This window comes from Ogataea polymorpha (assembly GCF_001664045.1).
Source record: "Ogataea polymorpha strain NCYC 495 leu1.1 chromosome Unknown OGAPOscaffold_1, whole genome shotgun sequence".
Lineage (NCBI taxonomy): Eukaryota > Fungi > Ascomycota > Pichiomycetes > Pichiales > Pichiaceae > Ogataea > Ogataea polymorpha.
In genome coordinates, this window is record NW_017264698.1 from 52,004 (window position 1) to 72,161 (window position 20,158).

A 20,158-nucleotide genomic window follows, 5' to 3' on the forward strand; every position below is an offset into this window, starting at 1 on the left:
GTGTGCGCGGTAGAATAGGCGCGCCCATTCGTGGCGGTGAAAGGGTAAAAAAACAAGGTTCGGAAATATTTGATACAAGCAAGATGACGGGAATTTGGAGAGCCAATATGCGTCTTGTCAATGCTTTCTCCAGAAACTTTGCGACCAGTAGCACGGTCTTGAAGGATAGTATGACTCACTTTGGGTTTAAGACTGTTCCGCAAGAGCAAAAGGAGCAGCTTGTCAAAGGTGTGTTTTCTTCTGTTGCGTCGAACTACGACATTATGAATGATGTGATGTCAATGGGAATACACAGGTTATGGAAAAAGCATCTGATTGAGAAATTAGACTGTGGAATGAGGCCAAACTCGTCGGAGCCGCTTCATTTCTTGGATGTCGCGGGAGGTACAGGAGATATTGCTTTTGGACTACTTGACCACGCAAGACTCAAGTATGGAGACAATAAGTCCACTATGGTTGTTGCCGACATCAACCCCGACATGCTCAAAGAAGGTGCCAAGAGATGTCTTTCCACAGCATATGCGAACTCTCCAAGAATTCAGTTTCTAGAACAGAATGGTGAAAAAATGGACGCGATAGAGGACAATTCCAAAGATGTGTACACTATTGCGTTTGGAATCCGGAATTTTACAGATATCCAGGCGGGATTGAAGACGGCATACAGAGTGTTAAAGCCTGGCGGAATTTTTGCATGTTTGGAATTTTCGCAAGTGGATAATCAAGTGCTTGATTACATTTACCAGGCGTACTCGTTTTCACTGCTACCACTGATGGGTCAGTTAATTGCCAACGATAGAGATTCGTACCAATACTTGGTCGAGAGTATTCGCAAATTTCCTAACCAGGAAACCTTCGCTAATATGATTAGAGAGGCCGGCTTCTACGTCCCAGGCAGGGGCTACGAAAATCTCACCTTCGGCGTGGCTGCTATTCACATCGGAGTCAAGTTGTAAATATTTTTTTCCTGTGCTCATAACCGTGTATACAAACTATATAAGGCGAAAAAATTGCACTATTAGAATTTATCCTTATGCAAGGGCATTACGTGTATCAGTGAGGATTCGTCCGAGATCATGTTTTTGCTAGTTGAAAACTATCAACTGACCGCTCTCTAGTGGACGGAACCATGTTCTGACCGCTAGAGGAATTTTTGGAACATTTATCAATCGAATCTTGCGTGCAAATTCGAAAATGTCATAATATTAATTTTGGATCGTATATGCTTGTTTGTTCTTCTCGGGCAGCTCGTACCTGATCCAATTTGGCAGGCAGTTCTCGTGCTGGACCTCGCTTTCACCAAAGTACCCTGCGGGGTCTTTGGTGCTAGAACACTTATCGCTCAGTGGTCGGTTGTGGTACGGATCTTGCGCTACTCCCATGTCTCTGAACCACCAGATTTTGGTTTTGTCGCCAAAAAGAGTGAGAGCAATGCTTCTGACAGGAGCATCTCCCCACCTTTCGTAGTAGAAGCCCCCCGAGTCTTCCAAATGTCTGAAATAATCGGCATATATCTCTGATCTGTAGAAGTCCATGTCGCCTATCTCGAATGCAGAAGAGAAGTAGCATGTTGAGTAACCGTTGGCTATTTTCGTGTGTTCGGGATTTTGTAAAGACTCCGTAAGCCAAGTGAAGGAAGCGTTGTTGTCCACATAGGCGGGATGCTGTTGGACAAATTCCAATGTTCTGGGCCAAAGAGTCTCCACGGCGTGAGGATTGTCGTACAAAGAGATAGCAAAGCCATGCACCAAGTTGTTCTGCTCCATGAACTTGAATATGTCGTAGTCGATATTGCAGAAGTAGTCACTACCGGCTTCCAGGTTCCAGTAGTACTTATAATGTCGCATGATTCCTGTATTGAAGAAATATCCAGCCTTGAACCGCATTTTGTTTCGGTGCTCTATGTCGTTTGCAAGCTGGACTCCCTTTGCAGCTAGCTTCTTCATGCTTTCTTTCACACGCCGAGCGTCCGTGGTACTAGGGACAGTCCAGAGAGACTGAGGTATTCTATCAAATACAACGTCGCCCGAACATTTCTCTCTCAATTTGTGTTGGAACTCTGTTGAGATGTTTTGAGAGCTCAAAAAGACATAAGGGTAATGGTAATTGTGATTCCAAGTTTCTTCAACTTGGTGCACTGTGTTCAGAAGCTTCTCCATATCTCCTTCCTGCACAATAGACACAAACGTTCCATTGGCTCTAATGTAGGGTTTTTGATCGTCTTTGGTTGTCAGAACCATTTCCTGCGGCTCAGGCGGGATCTTCTGCTTGTATAGGCTTTTGTAGAACTTGTGCGAGTCTTTCCGAACATAAGCTGTTGGGGCAGAATGGTCGTAAACAGGAGAGTGAAAAATGAGAGCCTGGGATATCTCGTTCCAAGTCCAGGAGGCTGCCTGAGAGTGGGAAAATAATTTCACTAGCCCGGGATTTTGGATCTTGTAGATCAAGGACTCTCTATCTGTGGGGACGCCCCCGCTAATGGCTTCCAGTACTATGACAAGTAGCAGGAGCACGAGAAGTCCTAAACGCACCAGTCTTCTTGGAATATGAAGCATACGAGACAAATTGTACGTAGCACTGTCTGATTTCGATAATCTGGCCAGGAAGCCCAGAACGGGTCTTGCTTGAGCTGTGTTTAATTGGCTATTGTGACCAACAATAAGATGTGCATAGAATAAAAAAAAAAAATAGCAGCCACTCCGCATACGGAAGAATGGTCTGTTTGCAAAAGTTTGAATCAAGAAACAGTGCGTTTGGATACCGCCGGCATCAATAGCAGTTCGGATAGAGCGTCGGTGGCTAAATAACATGCAGGCAGGATATCTGCAATTCGTACACCTCTACAAATTAATTACCTCGTATCAGAGTCTATAAAAGTCTGCTTATGTGACGCTGTCAGGTGGACTGAATTTTCTGTTTTCTATTGCTCCAATTGGTGAGCGACAGCGAGCGAGCGTAGTAGTACTTTTCGTAGCCCTGCTTCTCGTCGTTATCGTCGTATTCGTCCCTTTGCGCATTTTCCGGCCCATTGAAGGTGATGTGTGGCATGACAATGATATCGTCCACCTGGGTAGGTGCAATGGCACCGCTAAATGATCTGTACGAGAATCGTTGGTTTTCAGGAACCTTAGGTCCCACAATCGGTTTCAAATCCTTGTCTCTCTCGTTTTTGGCGACGCGAATAAACACAGCATCATTCAGTTCGTTCATATACTCAAAGAGCGTGTCTGTGAAGATGGAAGGGCCGGTGAACTGGATAAGAGGCTCGCCGTTTGCATCGACATTTTCAAAAACCTCGTCCCAGTTAGTGCTCTTCACTAGTTCCTGTTGAGTGAAGCAAATATACGTGATTCTCGCTATCAGCTTCGCCAGGAATGGGTGGTGCGACTTGGCACGGAAGATCGAGTTCCCAAAGGAGAGACGCCTATTGTAGAGCTTTTCCCAGTTTTGGTCGTTGTAATCAGCTGAGATTCCAACCATCAATCTGGCACCAATTACCTTGGAGTCATACCAAAATTTTAACGGCTTGATGTCTGTAGTGTCGATGTCTGCATAAAGTCCACCTTTGATGTACAAAAGCAGATACTTTAGGAACTCGTACTTGAGACGGTCATGAGGAAGAAATCTAAGGGCATCCACAACCTCCGGCACGCTGGGACGGAGATAATCCACAACAGTGTCCTCAGCGTCAGACAAGGTAATGAGGTTGTGATTGTAATTGTCGTTGACGGTTCTCCATCTCTCGATGTGAGGCTTGCACTCATCAGGAAAGTTTTTATCATCTGCGCGAACGTTCCACAACTGCCAGATTTGTTCTTCGATATTCTCGTTTGCATTGTAAGGGAAGTTGGCGATCAGCCTCGCCTCAATCGTGTACATGTCCTTCACGTTTTTTCTTGGTGGCTTAGACACAACAGTCGTAGCGTTATGGCTAGCCGAGCCAACATCCTGTGTATAGCTTTGGCTGAGACTGAAAGACTGATTGGAGCCCGAATCTGAGACCACCAAGTTCAAAATGAGAAACACAGATAATGTAGAGATCGCAAGGTACTTATAGCTGTTCCATAGTTTGGCCACCGCACTGCCGAGAGAGCTATTATTATTAGCTCCGATATTCATGCTCTCAAGTTTCTTGTACATCACCTCTTCGCCAAGATGCTGATCAGACAGAAAGATTGGAACGCGACGATGAAAATGCAAGTAGATTGTGTTTTTTTCCTGACCTGTTCAAACTTTCATCTCTGCACCGATTCTGGATTGCGAAAAAACGGAAAAAAAAACTGCAGATAACCGGAAACGTTGCAAGGAGAACGCGCTCGCGGGCTCCCCGCCACGTGTAAAAAATCCGCTATCGGGTGGCGGAAACCGGTAACCGAGTTTTATTTTCCCTCTGACGAGCACCAAAGTCGCTTACGTAACCGCCTGAAAAAAGATCCGTATTTCCCTTTTGGGTATCAGACCAACCGAATAAGAAGGCCCTGTGGCTGATGCTGTTGTGGCTAGATAATAGAGAAGGAAAAAAAAGTGCAATTTCAATACATTTTAACTTAAAAAAAACACTCCATCAACTGGTGGTGCGCTGATTCTCCCACAGCCTACGTGTGTCTGCTATATCAATCACTAGTTTTAAGATTTTTTGGACTTGTACTTCTATTCTGCACAGACGACAGGCTGGGAAGTTTTCTGCGACGACTACGCAAAAGGCATAACAAGGGAAAATAAACAATCCAAACCAGGCAGCAGCTCGCAAGATATTGTTGATGTCTATGTTGTTTGCAAGAAACAGAAGAGCCAAGACGTTGATCTTGGTGGTGTCGATTCTGATCACGGTACTGGTCCTTTCTTCGTCCGCCGGTACAGAACACCTGTCGAAATTTAAACTGCCTACTTCCAGCTCCTACTCGATATATGCAGCCTCCGAAGCGAAAGAGGAGCCCTCGGGGTCTGCAGCACCAAGCTCAACCCCGGAAGACGCGGAAAATCTAAGAAATTTATATTTCAGCCCTGAACAAGGCGGAGTGATCCCTGGAGGATCGTCAGGAAATACGAAAGGCTGGAAAGTGTCCTCAATAGACGAATCGAAGGGACAACGAACAGACGACCGGTCGATACCTCTTACAGAAAACCAGTCACCAACAGAAGAAGCTCTTAACAAAATTACCCCTGAAGACATCGTTCGCGGCGATGTTACTTTCCAAAACTTTTTTATAGAGATTTTTGAGCTGATGAGAAAAAATCAGTTGAGCTACCCGCTAGCGGAAAGACAGACCCTCAAGGACGGAAAGCCATTTATTGAAAACGTTTTGTTTTTTGCTCAGCCATGGGATAGACTTAGTGAGGAAGACTGTTTGCAATTTGTCAATTTCCCACCTCAGTTTATCAATGATCTGACTCTCAAGCATGAAACCGTGGTTAGCAACCTGCCTAAGATCACTCCTAGATTTTACAAAGGCAATGGTTACGTGATTGTTGGCGGTGGCAAGTACTCGTGGTTTGCTTTGCTTGGAATCGAGACATTGCGTAAGGTGGGATCTACGCTTCCTGTCGAGGTCATTCTTCCTAGCGATGACGAATACGAATTCGAATATTGTGATCAGATTCTTCCTGCATTGAACGCAAGATGTGTTGAGATGCCCAGAGTGTTTGGGAAAACCACCCTAAGAAAGTTTGATGTTAACGGTTATCAATTCAAAGCGTTTGCCCTCTTCGCATCTACTTTCGAAAACGCCTTTTTCCTCGACTCTGATGCATACCCGGTTGCAAATCCTGATCCACTTTTTGAGTCTGATCTTTATAAAGAGTACCAAATGATTACGTGGCCGGACTTTTGGAGAAGAACAACATCTCCATACTTCTATCAGATTACAGGCCAGGAAATCGGACCGAAACAAGTGAGACATCTAAACGACATGTTTACTGATCCAAAGTATTACGAATCTGAGCTCAATGCTGATCCGTACCACAACATCCCGTTCCACGACAGAGAGGGAACCATACCCGATTGGACGACAGAAGCAGGTGAAATGCTTATCAACAAGACTCTTCACTTCCAGACCCTGTTATTGGCATTGTACTACAATTTCGATGGCCCATATGGATACTATCCCCTTTTGTCCCAAGGTGGAGCCGGAGAGGGTGACAAAGAGACCTTTGTTGCTGCAGCCAACTACTATGGTCTGAAGTACTATCAAGTCTACAAACTCCCTGACAGAGCATACGGATGGTACAACCATGAACAGAATTACGAACACTCGAGTATCGTTCAATACGATCCCCTGACGGATTATTCTAATTTGCAGCAGGTCAAGCAGAATATTCGCAAGGCTATCGAGTTGGAAGGAGAAGACTTCAAGTACGACTACGAAAAGTTCTTTACCCAGTTTTTCCTTCCGTCAAACTCGAAGGTGTTATTCTACCATGTGCATGATCCGAAAATGGATCCATTCAACATTGTCAATAATAGGTACACATTCGATCTTGATGGGAACCGCATCAGAAACTTGGGTGAAGATTTCCCAGAGTTTGATTTTGATTTGGAAAACTTCATCTGGAACGTCATTAACCACTATGTGTGCGAGAAAAAAATCAATTTCAAGCACTTCGAAAACGCAGATTGGAACTCCCTGTGTGACAGGTTCATCCAGGACCAGCTACAATTCCTTGCTGAATCTTCAAGACGCATTTTTAGTGATCACAACAAGTCCCCTCCACCCGACCTTGTTGAATCTCCAGAGAAGGCCGAAAAAGTTGAGACACCGGATGATGTTGCTGTTGAGTAACAACAGATAGACTTTTCTGGGTAATATAATAATAATATTTAATCTGTAAGACATGCATTTATCGGCAAACGGCGTATTGCTGGCTTCGAGATATGCCTATATGGCGCAAGCCCATCCGCTCAGTGTCTCTATGCTAGTAACTGCCCTACAAAGAATTTAAACGATTTTCAATATTCGCGCTTGTCATGTGATCTGCGCGTAACTCCATCTATCAATTTTATTCACACTATTTTGACGCGTTTCGATGGAGATCAACAAATTGGAGCGGTATGTGAGCTCCTTGAAGCGCGAAATAAAGCACTGGGAGCATGCGTATGAAGCAAAGAACGGTAAAATGCCTACTACCGATGTGATCAAGGCTGACTTAGCCGTCTCGGCAAGATATAAAAAATATCACAAATACAAGAAGATCTTGGGAAAACTGCAGTCAGGAGCATTAACCGTCGAGCAGTGGAAGAATCAGGAGCGACCGCCACAGAATCAGGAGCAAAATCTTCCGCGTTCTCCTCCTCCTTCGTCGCCAGAGAGCGAGAAGGAGATTGGACCTACGCCGCAGCTCGATGGAAGAGTTCTAGGGATATTTGATATCGAGATCAAGGAGTCCCCCGCCCGCCAAACTCCCACGAAACAGGCAAATCCAGTCATGGAAGTCGCAAGTCCGGACAACTTCAAGACTCCCACGAAAAAAGTTGAACGCAAGCTTCTATTTCAGGAGACACCCCGTCGTGAGAGAACCGCGCTTTTGCAGGAAACTCCACAATACCTACGAACAGAATCAAATACATCGAGCGCAATGTTTTTCGGCAACCTGACGCCTGAGAAAAAGAGTCCTCAAGTGATGGATGTGTCTCCGAGTAAAGTTGTCGAGCCCAGTCCGATCATTCGCCGGGCAGGCAGGCGTACACTGTATGAGCTGAACAACGAGATTAAGGAGTTGCAGAGACAAAAAAGTCAGGATGGAGAGGAGATTGTGGAGGCTGTTCATGAGGAGCTCCCAGAGGACGAAATCAAACAAGAAGACGTTATCATTCGTAAGAAAACAGCCAAGAGAACCACCAGACGAGTGAGGTTGCGCACTCTTGGGCTTCAAGATGAAGAAGATATGCTGGAATCCTTGGATATACACGAGGAAATAAAAAAATTGCGGCAAAACAGCGAGACCAAGACGATCAGCGAGGATGAAGATCTAAGTCAGCCCGAAAGCGAAGAAGAGGAATATGTGCGCAAAAAAGCGACCGAAGAAGACAAAAAATCCACGTCAGGGAAACACCCACTATCAAACAATTTTGTGCGCATGAAAATACATAGGAAGACAGGTGGACGGTTCAAAAGAAGACGGTAGTTCATGTCTATGATATATTGTATTATATTATACAATCACGCGGCCAGCAACTGCAACATACCACCAATTTTGTAAGCTTCCTCGCACTTCAGAATTTCCTGTTCCACGCGTTTTTGTAATCCCCATATCAATTCCTCGAGCACAGGCTGTTTTTCTATGAGATCGCCATACAGCTCTAATATGCATGTGGTGTAATCTGCAATAACACTGACGTTTCTTGGGTCGCTGATATTTTTCAGACACCATGTGAGCAGCGGTTCCAAAGAGTTCTCGTCTCTATCCAAAAGCGCAGTTCTCACCTTTCCACGTTTTCTCAGCTCTTCCATGCATGTGAGAGTGAGCTCTTTAGACATTCCCGAGACTAGCGCATGATCAAGGGCCTCAGACCATTTGAAGTTGTTCAAATCTTTTTCAAACGGCTTCAACTTCTTGCTGTTTTCATTCTTATCGTCCACCACGCGAAATTCGCTCTCTCCGTGATATTCAGAGCCACGCATCATCCTTGAAAACGCAGCAGACTTGCTTTGCTTGTTACCTTGAGCAACCCGAGGTTCAGTCTTTCTCGTTCTGATCGTCAGGAGTCCCGAGTTGAGTCCAACAACCAGATGCTTGTGGTTGGGCGAAACACCACAGCTCAGCACGCCGCTGCCAAACTTCCAGCCAAACTTGACGTCCCAATTTATAGACTGCGAGTCGAACACTTTCAAGTGCCCATCCACAGAACCAGCAAGAACACCACGCTCGCCAGCATCGCTGAGGCATGTGACCGTCTTACTGAAATTTGAAAGCGTTCTGGTGTTTTTGCCAGCCGTCAAGTCCCAGGTTTTCACGCTGTAGCCACCACAGGAAACCAAATTCGTAGGATTCAGCGACAGAACATCTTCCACAGGATCGTGGTGATTGAACTTAATAACTGGCTGCGAACCAGCACGAGCATCAAAGACACGAATGTAATCGTCATAGCACCCGGTCACAACGAGATTTGTCGATACACCATTGATGAAATGGGCACTCCTGACGTAGTCCTCGTGGTCTCCAAAACTAATGATCGGGCGCTGTGTGTCGGAAATGTCGTATAGTCTGGCGATTCTGTCATCAGAACATGTCAATAGCTGTGTAGTGTTGGACGGACTGAATTTAGTCACGTGTGTAGGATGTGAGGATGGAGTTAACGACACAAGGAGGGTTCGCGGGTGCATTGCATCAAAAATCTGGACCAATCCAGAGGCATCTCCTGCAACCAAAAGTTTTCCATCGTGCCGGAACTCACCAGAGTAAACGGTATCCTTGAATCTGGAAAATGTCTTTGACACTTTGCGGGTCTTGGAAGAGAAAACTTGGACTCTCGTAGAAGACGTCACGGCGAAATCATGAGGCGAGTTGGGATCAAAGTGGATATGCGTCACAGAGTTGTGTTCTTTGACCAGCTGAGAGCTCGTGAACCCACGCCAGTATCTCTGTTCGGCAGTCGTCTGTGCTGGAAGAGTCGCATGTCGCACGTGAGGGACACGTTCAAGGGTAGAGGACATGGTTTGAAAATAAAATAATTTTCTTGTCTATCTTACAAAATTTTTTAGTATGAACAGGATGAAATGTGAGTGATATTTGATGACGTAAGCACTTATGGCATCTTGGAATTGAGCTCCTCAAGATGAAAGTCAATGTCCTTGAGATAATCGTCCACGTCGTACTTAAGAGCAAGCACACGGGCACGCAGAAAATGCTTCTTGCTCTCAGCATACTTTTTCTCCCTCAACATGTGCATTGCCAGACCTGTGGAGGATATCATCTCTGCAAGATGCATGCCGACGGTAACAAATTCAGGCAGCTGGGTGTCTGTGCCAAAAGAAGCAGACCTAATCATCCCAGTAAGTTCAAGCACCTGCTGAAAAGACGCCTCTGACTCTTTGTAGCTTGTTTCTCTGATTTTATTGAGAACGTTTCCGAATTTACCTTGGGGTGAGTTTGGCTTGGGCTTGAAACCGAGCGTGCTTAGTTGGTCTATAATGGCAATCTGGTCTGTGTTTTCCAGAAGTTTTGCATGTTTCTCGTATTCCTCACTCATGAGATACAAAATAACGCCCATCTTTGTCAGTGTAAGGGTCAACTTTCCTGGCTCGTCGATCGAGCTCTGCATGAGCAACAGATTGGTACGAAGGTAGAACGAAGCTTCGTCTAAACTTCCTTCTGAAATGCAAATGTCTGCAAATTGGTCTCTCAAAGAAACCAGTTCTTTCACAAACGGTAGCCATGCGTCACCGGCAGTAATCAAAAGTTTAATTTCCTTTGGTAGTTTGGCCATGTCTGGACCTGGCTGGGGTGCTAGTTGGGCTACCAACCCTTCCTTCACGATGCTTCTCAGCTCGTTAGGTAACTTTGGAACTCTCGGATCCGCTGCTGTAAGGAAGTCAACAATGCTTCTGTTCATTTGGTCGTAAAGTAGAACCAGGAATGGAGGGTAGTGTTCCGCCAGACGTCTTTGAGCCAAAACTATATTGTCCAGTAACAATTTCTTGACTTTGTACCTTTCTTCAGGCCTCAGAAGATTGGCGTATCTCATTGCGGCAACCATAGATTGCTGTAACAGCATGTCGAATTTTTTCTTCGACAGGTTAGAATCTGGCCTTCCAATCTCTGACACCATAAATTCACTTAGTGTCTTGTAAACAGCAAGAGCGTGATCGAAATCTTCCAGTTTTTCAAACATTTCCGCCACTTTCAAAACCGCACCTGTATAATGCTGGTCAAGTTCCGAAGTCATTTCCTTATCACATGTGACCAGACATCTTCGATAGAGTTTCAAGGCTTTTGCAAAATCGCCCTCATTCTCCGCAACAAGTGCCTCGCTTAAAACCTTACCAAATTCGTTACTATAAGTGGTGTCTTCATAGTCCTCATAGACCTTGATTCCCAAGTATATGAGGCCAGCCATTGCACAGATTGTAAGAATCAAGTTCATGTTCGAGCGAGGCTTACTTGCCAATGGAGGAGGAGGGACATTTGGAGGCTTGAAAGACGGAGGAACCACCGATTGAGGAGGGGGTTTGTTAGGATCTTGAAATTGGTTCAGTGATGGTGTCTTACTGATATCCTGTTGACTGATGGATCTCAGTGTCTGGAAAGCATTCAAGGTCGGGAATTTGCACGCTCGCCTCCAACCACACGGTCTTGTTGTTTTTAACATTTAAATTAAAAAATAAAGGATTTTTTTTAATGTGCGGGAGATATTCTATGTCTTTTGCGCCGGGCGAACTGCCTGCCCAATTTGCACAGCAAAATCTTAATATTGACCGTATTGAGGGTGCTGACTCGTGGTCCGCCAAACGGTATAATGTCGGGCCTCAATGCATAGAGCCTGTTTATTTCTTCAATGTGGAGCACGAAAGTACTAAACCTTTGTTGCGCTATATGAAATGGGGTGTAACACCTAAGTGGGCTAGCCAGAAATCACAGAAACTATCCACATTTAATGCCAGGTATGAGAACATTGAGCACAGCAAGATTTGGTCGCACTGTCTTGATCATAGGTGTGTTATTCCGGTCGAAGGTTATTTTGAATGGAAAACTGACTCTTCAAAAAACAAGCAACCCTGGTTCATCCGTCGTAAAGACCAGAAATTAATGTTTCTTGCTGGTTTATACTCAATAACAAGTGATGGCAACTATGAGTACACAATCATCACTAGGGAGGCCCCCAAACAGTTGGAATGGTTGCATTCACGCATGCCGGTCGTTCTAGAGCCTGGCACAGATGAGTTTAACAGCTGGCTCGGGCTTAAGGACTCCAATTGGGGTAAACTGAGCAAATTACTCAAAGTGCATGAAAAGGAAGACCTTGAGTGGTACAAGGTGAAGAAAGAAGTCGGAAACGTGAAAAATGACGGAGAGGATCTGGTGAAACCTATCAAGGAGGAGAGCTTACAGGGGTTTTTCAGAAAAGAAGAAACAAAGCCCATTAAAAGTGAGCTCACAGCGTCAATAAAGGATGAGGAGAAAAAAGATTCTGCGTCACCAGAGACTTTCAAGCTTTCTCACAAAGAGCCGGTTATCAAAAAAGAGGGAAGAAACATAAATGATTTTCCTGCTAAGCGACGTAAGAATTCAAGCTCTCCAACGTCGCCGAGCAAGAAACAGCATACGATCACGGATTTTCTTCACAAAAAATAGAGCGCTCATTCATGTCTATATCGTGATTTTGTGCCGATCTCGCCAGAAGAGCAGAAGCACGCCGCCTTCGTACACAACAACTCTCATCACCGCACTCAGAATAAAACTTGCCCACTGCAAATCATGGTTGGCCATGAACCCGGTGATGATGGGCGCAATCACTTGAGCAAGAAGTCTCAAAGAATTTTGTAGACTTAAAGCGGCAGCTCTTTCATTGTCGTGCGCGACAGAGCTCAAGAAAACGCTCTTGGAGCCCATGTCCATACTCTTGAATACATCCCTCATCAGTAGGAAAAACACCATCATAGGCATGTTGGTGGAAAACGGAATTAAGAAGACAAAGACAGAGCACGGGAAATGGGTCAAAATCATTGTTTGTATTGGGCCGTATCTTTTGCAGAAAACGGTTCCGAAAAGAGACATCACAGCAGAGACGCAGTGGGTCACAAGGAAAATATCTCCCACGGTTTTAGTGCTGGAGCCGAATCTCTCGACAATGTAATAAGCCACCCAGGAATCGATAATGATGGCTTTACAGAGAACATCAACGAAAAAAAGCATGATGATCTGCATGATTGTTCCAAAGCGAGGAGAATGAATAAGTTGTAGCGTTGACGTGGGAGCCGGTTTTTGTTCGTCGATCTCGAATTCCGAATCCGAACTTTTTGGAGTTTCCTCATGATCGCTCACTAGCTCGACCTTGTCGTCCAGCAAGCTGGCCAGGAAATATAGAAGCAGGTATACGAGTCCGACTGCGAAAAATACACATTTGAAAGCCGAGAGTTCGGACCAGCCAAATTTGTTTTGCAGAAACCATATCAGAAGGCCGTACACACCGCTTCCCATAGCCGACGAGAGATTTCCGGTGAATGCATACCATGTAAAGAAATCTGACCTTTCAGAGGGCTGCGCTTTCTGTGCAATAATGGCGTGCTCACACGGACGATAAATCGAAACCTCAACTCCGCCGACCGATATTATCCCTGCGAAAACGGTAAACCATAAAAGAGGCTTAAACGTGGTCAATTGGAAAATGAAGCTTGTTGTCATCATCATAAGGTAGCAGTGCCGCATCAATCTCCGCCTGCCGTAGGCATCCAGAATTAATCCCAAACATGAAGTTTTTATCAAGTCTCCTAATGTTCCGACAGATATGAAGATGCCGATAGAGCTGGCTGCGAAACCGCAATCTCGCAAGAAAATAGCTAGTATGACACTGATTCCTCCATATGTGAATGCGCGAAGGAATTTGAGCAAGAATATTAGCTTGATGTTCGTCTGGGCATAAAAAATTGTCCAGATTCCTATCTCCCCTAGAATATCAATCAAGTTCATCTGACACAAAATTTCTAGATCCAAATTTTCGTTGATATGATGTAACCATAGTATTTTACATTTATTCACACCTTGACATCTTAATTATTCGTACTAAATTAGTTACAAAGCTGCTCCTTTCTCTTCGCTGCCGACGGAAATACGCTCGACCAGCTCGCGTTCCTTCTTTTCGACGTACTTCTTGGTATCGCGCTTGGTGAGGTACACCTCAACAATAGGTAAGACCAGCATTAGAAAAGCAGCAATCGTAGAGATGATCAGTCCCAAGCGGAACTCGGGTGCATGACTTGTAGGATAGAAGACGATATTAGTCCAGATGTTCATAGCCTGGGAAACGGCGTCTGAGTATCCGATCACAAATGCTCTCTCACGACTGTCGTGACGGCACACTCTGTTGATCCACCCAGAAACTATAGCCTGGTTGACGGTATCAAGTCCTATTGCAAGCATGCACACCCATTTCCAACCCCAAGCGATGTTCCAAGCTGCCAAGGAGGCGTATGCAATGATGAAGCAAATTTGCGTGAATGCCAAGAACGGATAAATAGGGAACGAGTCCGAGAGTCCTGCAAGGAAAAATTGTGCAACCACACCCACGACAGATTGCAGTGTCGGATAGTTGTTGATTTGCGAGACGGTGAATCTGTTATGAACTTTCGCCTCATATTTGAGCCACAGCGGCATCACGGTGCCGTCTGGGAGCGCCACAATATTAAGGAGCACCCAGAAGGTAGCAAAGAAGTGCACTGGCCAGTGAAGAATGGTCTTCTTAAGGATCTTAAGATCGTACTGTCTAGCACCGTCAATGCCAGATCTCACCTGTCGCTCAACAGCGATCTCGTACTCGTCTTTTGTCATCCACCAGATTGGCTTTGTGTCCTTTTGGGACTTTGCTTGAAGTGGGCCTGGAAACATTAACAGGCCAAATATAGCAACCGGAACCGTAAAGATTCCGTCAATAATAAACCCCCATTTCCACCCAGCAAGGCCTCTGGTGCCACTCAAATTTTCGTAGGCAGCACTTTGAAGGTAACCGGAGAACATGCCTCCCAGACTGGACGACACAGAAAACACCATCACACGACGGAACACCTCATCTCTGGTGAACCAGCTTCCAATGATGAAAACAGACGAAGGGAAGGCGATTCCTTCACAGAAACCAATCAAAAATCTAAGACAGAAAATATGTTGCGGTTTAGTAGCAGCAGCACCGCAAAAAGTTAAAACACCCCAAATGAGCTCGAACGTTGGCAGCAAGAAGCGAGACCATTTCTGAGTCACCAAAAGAGTGCCTATCGCCATGGAAACAATGTAGCCAGCAGAATACAAAGACTTGGCATACGACAGATCGTCACCGTAGAATTTTATGTCTTCTTCCATTCCGCTGACGTAGGCATTGGTAATATTCGCTTTGTCCAGGGCTTTGGTGAAATAGGAGACACAAGTATAGATCAGCAAGCAAAGGTCAAGCTTGATTAAAAATTTGCGTTCCCTAGGCGAATAGATATCTCTCGGATACCAATAAAACAGTCTGATAAAAGCATCGTACCAGTGCTTCACTCTGACTTGTTCTTCATCGCGGATGAGTTCCTCGATCTCGACATGGTTGTTGCTTGTCTTGGACTTGTGAAGATGGATGGAGGTATCAGACATGGCTGGAAATAGAATCCTGATTTCGACCCCTTTATAAAACCATGCTTTGGAAGCCACAGTTTTTCTGATGGAAGATAGTGCCGCGCATCAGGAAAAAGAAAGGTTTTTGCGCCGTTTCATTAGTGACATATTCTGCACAAATTTGCGAGATAACAAGATTTTGAGATAAGCTGATGTAAGCAGTCCGAAAACGATCCGGTGCGAGGGCGTGATAATTTGTGGTGCAATTTTCCGGGCTTCAAATTGTAGTTCAAATTTTCCTATGGATTCATCGCTTATAGTGGCCCTTGCCGTGGCTACACTGTATCTTGTTTCGGGCGGAAGATGGACATTCGTGTTGCTTGCTGCAGTGGCTTACTATTGGCAGTCTCAAAAGGCCGCGGCTAATATTCGAAAAGTCACATCCAAATCCTGCAAATGTGGAGGAGGAGGATGCTGCACGACAAAATCCAAGCACGCCTCGCCAGATGCCTCACTTGAAAACGAGATCGATTTCACATACTCTTTCAAGTAAGGCTGGGAGCCTGAAATTAGCGATTCCTAACAATGCGCGAAAAGAATAATCATGTATATTTCCGATCCAAATGTCCGATGACCGAGGAACTCGCCGAAGCATCTGGACTACAAGTTTAGCATTTTGGTTGTAACAATACATTCAACTCCTTTTTGATATAGAGGAAACCGCTTCGGTTGCAGTAGTCATCACCTCAGGAGTTTTTCTGAGGTATATGCTAGTCATGTAGAGGCTCAAACTCATCACCAGTGAAAGGAGGTCAATTTTAGGTTCAGTTCCTGTGGCTTAGTGATGATCTGACTCAAAGTTCATCGTGAGTCACTGGGTATCCTCTGATGATGCTCTCTATTTCTTGGTCGTACTTGGTCCATTCTGGAATTTGTCTTCTGGCCCTGTCGAGTTTCGGTTCCTTAGTCAACGGATTATTGCAGAGATCGATTGTTTTTGCTTTCTTCAGACTCTCATCGTCACACCATGTTTCGCACCACAACCACTCCTGAGGAAGTGAATAGATGGGGATGGTGTGTTGCATGTTGTTGGGAAGGTCCTGGTCTAAGTTGCTTAGGGAGTTAGGATCAGCAGAAAGAGACTGGTAGTGTTGTCTCAATCTGTCTCCAGCTGCAATTTGACGGAATTTTTTGAGATCAACCACATACAAAGCACTGATATGGTATTTCAAATTGTCTCCTAGCAAGGTCTTCCAGTAGCCCTGTTTCCAGAACCGAAAGCCTTCCATCTCTTTGCGCGAGTCGCACATCGGAGTGAAACCATAAACAGCACCTTTCAGATCCATATCAACAAGTTCCTTCATGTCAGTCCTCACAATTTGGTCCGAGTCAACGAAAATGACCTTTTCTAAGTCTTGCGGGAACAAAACATCCAAAAACAAAATCTTGTATCCCCAAATTGTACGTTGTTTTTCCCTTTGACCACGCAGCCATGTGGGCCACTTATAGGTGACCAGCTCGTAATCGAATCCGTAATGCTTGGCCAGTAAAGGAAGGTGTTTTTTCAGCTTAGGAGACATGTAGTTTTCAATGAGCCAAAATTTGACCGTGTGTTTTGTGTGCGCCATCACAGATGCTGTCATTATCCCTAAAAAGCGCTCGTAGAGATGTCCGCTGGCGACAGTGAAAATGTTTATCTCGGCCTGCTTGGGTTTGAAAAGAGAGCCGAGCGACTTTGAGAGCCCCGAAAAAAGGTTGTTGGACGGTTTCTTCCTGGAAACTATAGGATAAACCGTAGCACCAGTCAGGTCTAATATTGGAATTTTCTCGGGAAGACGACGTGATATCCTGGTTTTATATTTAGTATCAACCGCGTCAATCTCAAATTCCACATCAGGTATAATCTTCTTGGTGCTTAGCGTCCACAGACCGGGGTTGGCCTTCAGTTGGAAATATCCCAAATTGGCCATCACATTCGTATCTGAGACAGAAGCACCATTTGGACCCAGCAGCTGTAGCCCCAGTCCGAGAGGTGCAATGGCATCGATACCTTCACGAGCATGACCCTGTACCAGGATAGACCTCAGCTCATAGGTTCCATCGACTGATCCGGAAATATCCAGTTTGATGTTATCCAGATCAGTATTAGCTTCTTTAATCGAGACGATCCAAGAGGGAATTACATCCACATCTGCTGTGAACAGTGTCTTTTTAGGGACATCATCGAAAAAGGCGGAATAATCACGTTTTTCAGTCCCATCTTCATGAAATTTGACAGAGGTTGGGAAAACACCACGATAAAGACGCTTGATTTGAAGCTCATCTTTCTCCGAAGGCTTGATCCAGATTCTTGAGCGTACAAAGTCAAACTTCTCGAAAACTTCGCTTAATGCGAGGATGGACTGTGCCTGCTCGCTGAGTGGATCAATAACCACATCAACGTCGACATATCCAGTGCCTTGTTCTATGAAAGAACTTGATTGAGAAAAGTCGTATCTGGGTAGTAATCCGGATAAAAGAAAGTCACCGTCATCATTGTAAAACGAGGACGTAACGACCCAAGACTTATACTCAAAGTGTTGAGTGTCCTCATCTAGTAAATTCAGTCGCACGCTTTTTTCTCGGTTAAACAAGATCTGGAGGTCAACTGCCTTGACCGGCTCCCTATCGTGCAAATCAATCAGGCGTCCATTCAAGATCAGATATACGTCGTCATCATCTGCAAAGTCGTCAATACCAAAACATTCGGAAACCACTGAAAATGCTGAATTGTCGATTGGCTCAGTTGCAAAGTCTCCATCCAAAATTTCCAATGCGCTGTCCACGTCGTCGAGTGATTGAGTAAGTGTTTCTGTCTCAGGTGAATTAGAGACATCAATGATTCGTAAGCTGATTCCACTTTTTAAAGCCTCAGCGACTTGATTCCTGAATTTCCTCGATGAAAGCTTACCGACGGCATTCAGTACTATCTTGTCATCTCCACCGAATTTTTTCAGTAATTGGTAGGTCTCGTATGTTGGCGCAGGAACGTAGGAGGAATGCAATCTGTCTAGTGTCTCTGGAATTAGGAAGGGATCGCGTCTAGCCAAGGCTTCTTGGCGAAGGTAATCTTTCAAAGAAACTTCTTTTGGTATTTTTCCTTGACGTTGTTCTGAATTCAGGTATAGAATATCAGCCGTGATTTGCTCACTCATAGCATACTGCCAGTTTTGATTGAGCTCTATGAATATGCCATTGATTATAACATGCGGTTGGGATCGTAGCGCAAATTGATTCTTAAAAGAGTCCAAATTACGGAGCAGTTCGTCTTTATCTGAAATTTCGACTTGCCTGAGGGTGTCGAAGCTGACTCCGGGAGAATTGATCACTTCGTGCACCAAAATCAAGTATCTCAAAGCCTCTATCGGTCCTGAGGTCCTGTAGATTTTTATCAGCTGTTCAGTGACTACCTGGTCCTGCTCAGTTTTCACTAGCGGAACGAGACCCACTCTCTGGGATATGAGATTGTTTAGAATACCATTGATCATCATTAATGAATATTGAAGCTGCAGTGGGTCAGTAGGATTGATGGCAAACACTAAATCATGGATGTTCTCTCTTGCAGGAGGAATTCTTCTTCCACTCCATTCTGACTTGTAAGCTAGTCTAGCATTTTGGAGATCTGCATATTGTGGATCATTTTCAAGATCATTGAAATATATAATTCCTGGGTGATCTGTCGTTTGATAGCGGGGTAAGTGAGCTGCAGCAACTATCGACTCATTTGCAAATCTGTATAACAAAGTTCTCACCTCATTTTTATCCACTCCCACTGAGGACAGGTTATCAACAATCAGCTTCTCCTGTTTAAGTCTTTTCAGTACCTCAAAAACACTAAGGAACTTTTCAGTTGCAGGAGCCCCGTTGATATATATACCTGCTGGAACATTTGGAGATTCCAGGGCTAATTTTTCAGGTTCAGGTCGGAGAGAGATATAAGAAGCGTACTTTGGAAAATCCAGCATGATTTTTCTAAAGAGCCTCAAGTCAGATCCCTTTTCGGCAATGTAACTAACCAATTTCCCAACAAGTCCCTTCATATGGTCTTGGGACCATTTCGGGATATCGTCCATATGCCGATCAATAAAATCGTCGACAGGGACCACGGTCTCTTGACCTGGCTCAAACTTGAGCTTCGCTTGCTGTTCCTCGGTGAATCCCCTATCATCTATAGCAATGTAGTCGGTTCTCTTTAGCGTCAGGTCAATCCCATAGCCTGCCAATACCTCTTTCTGAATTTCTTCCCTTGGGGTGTATCTCCATGCAAATCCGAGTTTGCCAGAAATTGCAGACTCGTACAGATTGGCAAAGAAATGACGGAACTTTTCAGATTCGTAATCACCATAAAGGATGAAAACATTCTCACTGTTACCAATGACTCGGTCAAATGCCTTCAATGGCTCTACATGGCCTTCGGACGCCGTTTTCAATGCAAATACGTCGTCGGGCATGCAATATACGTTATTCTCCTGCTTGAGCCACGCGCCATCGCATTGTGACAATACATCTTCCTGAAAATGAGCCACAATTCGAGGTGAATACGTCCTTAGAGCCAGATCTGTCTCTAAAAATCCCAGATCGTCAGTATTCACCAACGAACAGGCGTACTTGAAATAGTCCTCATCCGATAGGGCTACGTCCTCCAATTCGACTTCGTCCTCATTGTGTGTAATTCCTATAAGCTTGAGAGCTAAAGGAAGATACAAGCTTTCGTTGTGCGCGCTGAACGTCTCGAGGACATTCATCTTGAATGATGTTTGGTCCCAAGAACCTACCATTTGCAGATTGACATACTCCGCCAATGTCAACAACCAAAGGTTTAAAAGAAAGACAACGCTCAGTGCATTCATGTTTTAAATGGAAGCAGGTGCCAGCGAAATTTGTC

At 44.8% G+C, this 20,158-nt stretch overlaps 11 protein-coding genes across 11 annotated transcripts; 4 read left to right on the forward strand and 7 right to left on the reverse strand.

The window, feature by feature from the left end:
- Positions 1–68: 68 nt before the first annotated feature.
- On the forward strand, positions 69–1,022 carry OGAPODRAFT_15042 (uncharacterized protein). The gene has a single exon (XM_018353455.1). The coding sequence runs from the start codon at positions 84–86 to the stop codon at positions 951–953; it is 870 nt and encodes a 289-aa protein (XP_018212786.1). The 5' UTR covers positions 69–83; the 3' UTR covers positions 954–1,022.
- OGAPODRAFT_96191 (uncharacterized protein) lies at positions 72–2,526 on the reverse strand. The gene has a single exon (XM_018357886.1). It carries the CDS (start codon positions 2,235–2,237, stop codon positions 1,203–1,205), a length of 1,035 nt encoding a protein of 344 aa, XP_018212787.1. The 5' UTR covers positions 2,238–2,526; the 3' UTR covers positions 72–1,202.
- Positions 2,527–2,823: 297 nt separating this feature from the next.
- On the reverse strand, positions 2,824–4,162 carry OGAPODRAFT_15043 (uncharacterized protein). Its single transcript, XM_018353456.1, has one exon. The coding sequence runs from the start codon at positions 4,135–4,137 to the stop codon at positions 2,893–2,895; it is 1,245 nt and encodes a 414-aa protein (XP_018212788.1). The 5' UTR covers positions 4,138–4,162; the 3' UTR covers positions 2,824–2,892.
- A 445-nt stretch (positions 4,163–4,607) lies between these two features.
- On the forward strand, positions 4,608–6,748 carry OGAPODRAFT_83959 (uncharacterized protein; the record flags this gene model as incomplete). Its single annotated transcript, XM_018356748.1, has 1 exon — positions 4,608–6,748. A coding segment is annotated over exon 1 (1,989 nt), but the record flags the coding sequence as incomplete, so codon positions are not given.
- Positions 6,749–7,020: 272 nt separating this feature from the next.
- OGAPODRAFT_91640 (uncharacterized protein) lies at positions 7,021–8,118 on the forward strand (the record flags this gene model as incomplete). Its single annotated transcript, XM_018357012.1, has 1 exon — positions 7,021–8,118. One exon carries the CDS (start codon positions 7,021–7,023, stop codon positions 8,116–8,118), a length of 1,098 nt encoding a protein of 365 aa, XP_018212790.1.
- On the reverse strand, positions 8,113–9,647 carry OGAPODRAFT_96196 (uncharacterized protein; the record flags this gene model as incomplete). Its single annotated transcript, XM_018357887.1, has 1 exon — positions 8,113–9,647. The coding sequence occupies one exon, from the start codon at positions 9,645–9,647 to the stop codon at positions 8,154–8,156; it is 1,494 nt and encodes a 497-aa protein (XP_018212791.1). The 3' UTR covers positions 8,113–8,153.
- A 59-nt stretch (positions 9,648–9,706) lies between these two features.
- On the reverse strand, positions 9,707–11,139 carry OGAPODRAFT_15045 (uncharacterized protein). Its single transcript, XM_018353457.1, has one exon. The coding sequence runs from the start codon at positions 11,048–11,050 to the stop codon at positions 9,740–9,742; it is 1,311 nt and encodes a 436-aa protein (XP_018212792.1). The 5' UTR covers positions 11,051–11,139; the 3' UTR covers positions 9,707–9,739.
- Positions 11,140–11,349: 210 nt separating this feature from the next.
- On the forward strand, positions 11,350–13,597 carry OGAPODRAFT_74385 (uncharacterized protein; the record flags this gene model as incomplete). Its single annotated transcript, XM_018355876.1, has 1 exon — positions 11,350–13,597. The coding sequence occupies one exon, from the start codon at positions 11,350–11,352 to the stop codon at positions 12,283–12,285; it is 936 nt and encodes a 311-aa protein (XP_018212793.1). The 3' UTR covers positions 12,286–13,597.
- Positions 11,352–13,597, reverse strand: OGAPODRAFT_91644 (uncharacterized protein). The gene has a single exon (XM_018357013.1). The coding sequence runs from the start codon at positions 13,357–13,359 to the stop codon at positions 12,301–12,303; it is 1,059 nt and encodes a 352-aa protein (XP_018212794.1). The 5' UTR covers positions 13,360–13,597; the 3' UTR covers positions 11,352–12,300.
- A 97-nt stretch (positions 13,598–13,694) lies between these two features.
- On the reverse strand, positions 13,695–15,273 carry OGAPODRAFT_96202 (uncharacterized protein; the record flags this gene model as incomplete). Its single annotated transcript, XM_018357888.1, has 1 exon — positions 13,695–15,273. The coding sequence occupies one exon, from the start codon at positions 15,271–15,273 to the stop codon at positions 13,723–13,725; it is 1,551 nt and encodes a 516-aa protein (XP_018212795.1). The 3' UTR covers positions 13,695–13,722.
- Positions 15,274–15,559: 286 nt separating this feature from the next.
- OGAPODRAFT_15046 (uncharacterized protein) lies at positions 15,560–20,157 on the reverse strand. The gene has a single exon (XM_018353458.1). The coding sequence runs from the start codon at positions 20,121–20,123 to the stop codon at positions 16,089–16,091; it is 4,035 nt and encodes a 1,344-aa protein (XP_018212796.1). The 5' UTR covers positions 20,124–20,157; the 3' UTR covers positions 15,560–16,088.
- Between the last annotated feature and the right edge of the window lies 1 nt (position 20,158).

Excerpts from the sequence above, each read along its gene's own strand:
- OGAPODRAFT_91644 (XM_018357013.1), bottom strand. The coding sequence starts at position 13,359 with ATGCGGCACTGCTACCTTATGATGATGACAACAAGCTTCATTTTCCAA.
- OGAPODRAFT_15046 (XM_018353458.1), bottom strand. The coding sequence starts at position 20,123 with ATGAATGCACTGAGCGTTGTCTTTCTTTTAAACCTTTGGTTGTTGACA.
- OGAPODRAFT_15045 (XM_018353457.1), bottom strand. The coding sequence starts at position 11,050 with ATGGCTGGCCTCATATACTTGGGAATCAAGGTCTATGAGGACTATGAA.
- OGAPODRAFT_96191 (XM_018357886.1), bottom strand. The coding sequence starts at position 2,237 with ATGGTTCTGACAACCAAAGACGATCAAAAACCCTACATTAGAGCCAAT.
- OGAPODRAFT_15043 (XM_018353456.1), bottom strand. The coding sequence starts at position 4,137 with ATGTACAAGAAACTTGAGAGCATGAATATCGGAGCTAATAATAATAGC.
- OGAPODRAFT_15042 (XM_018353455.1), top strand. The coding sequence starts at position 84 with ATGACGGGAATTTGGAGAGCCAATATGCGTCTTGTCAATGCTTTCTCC.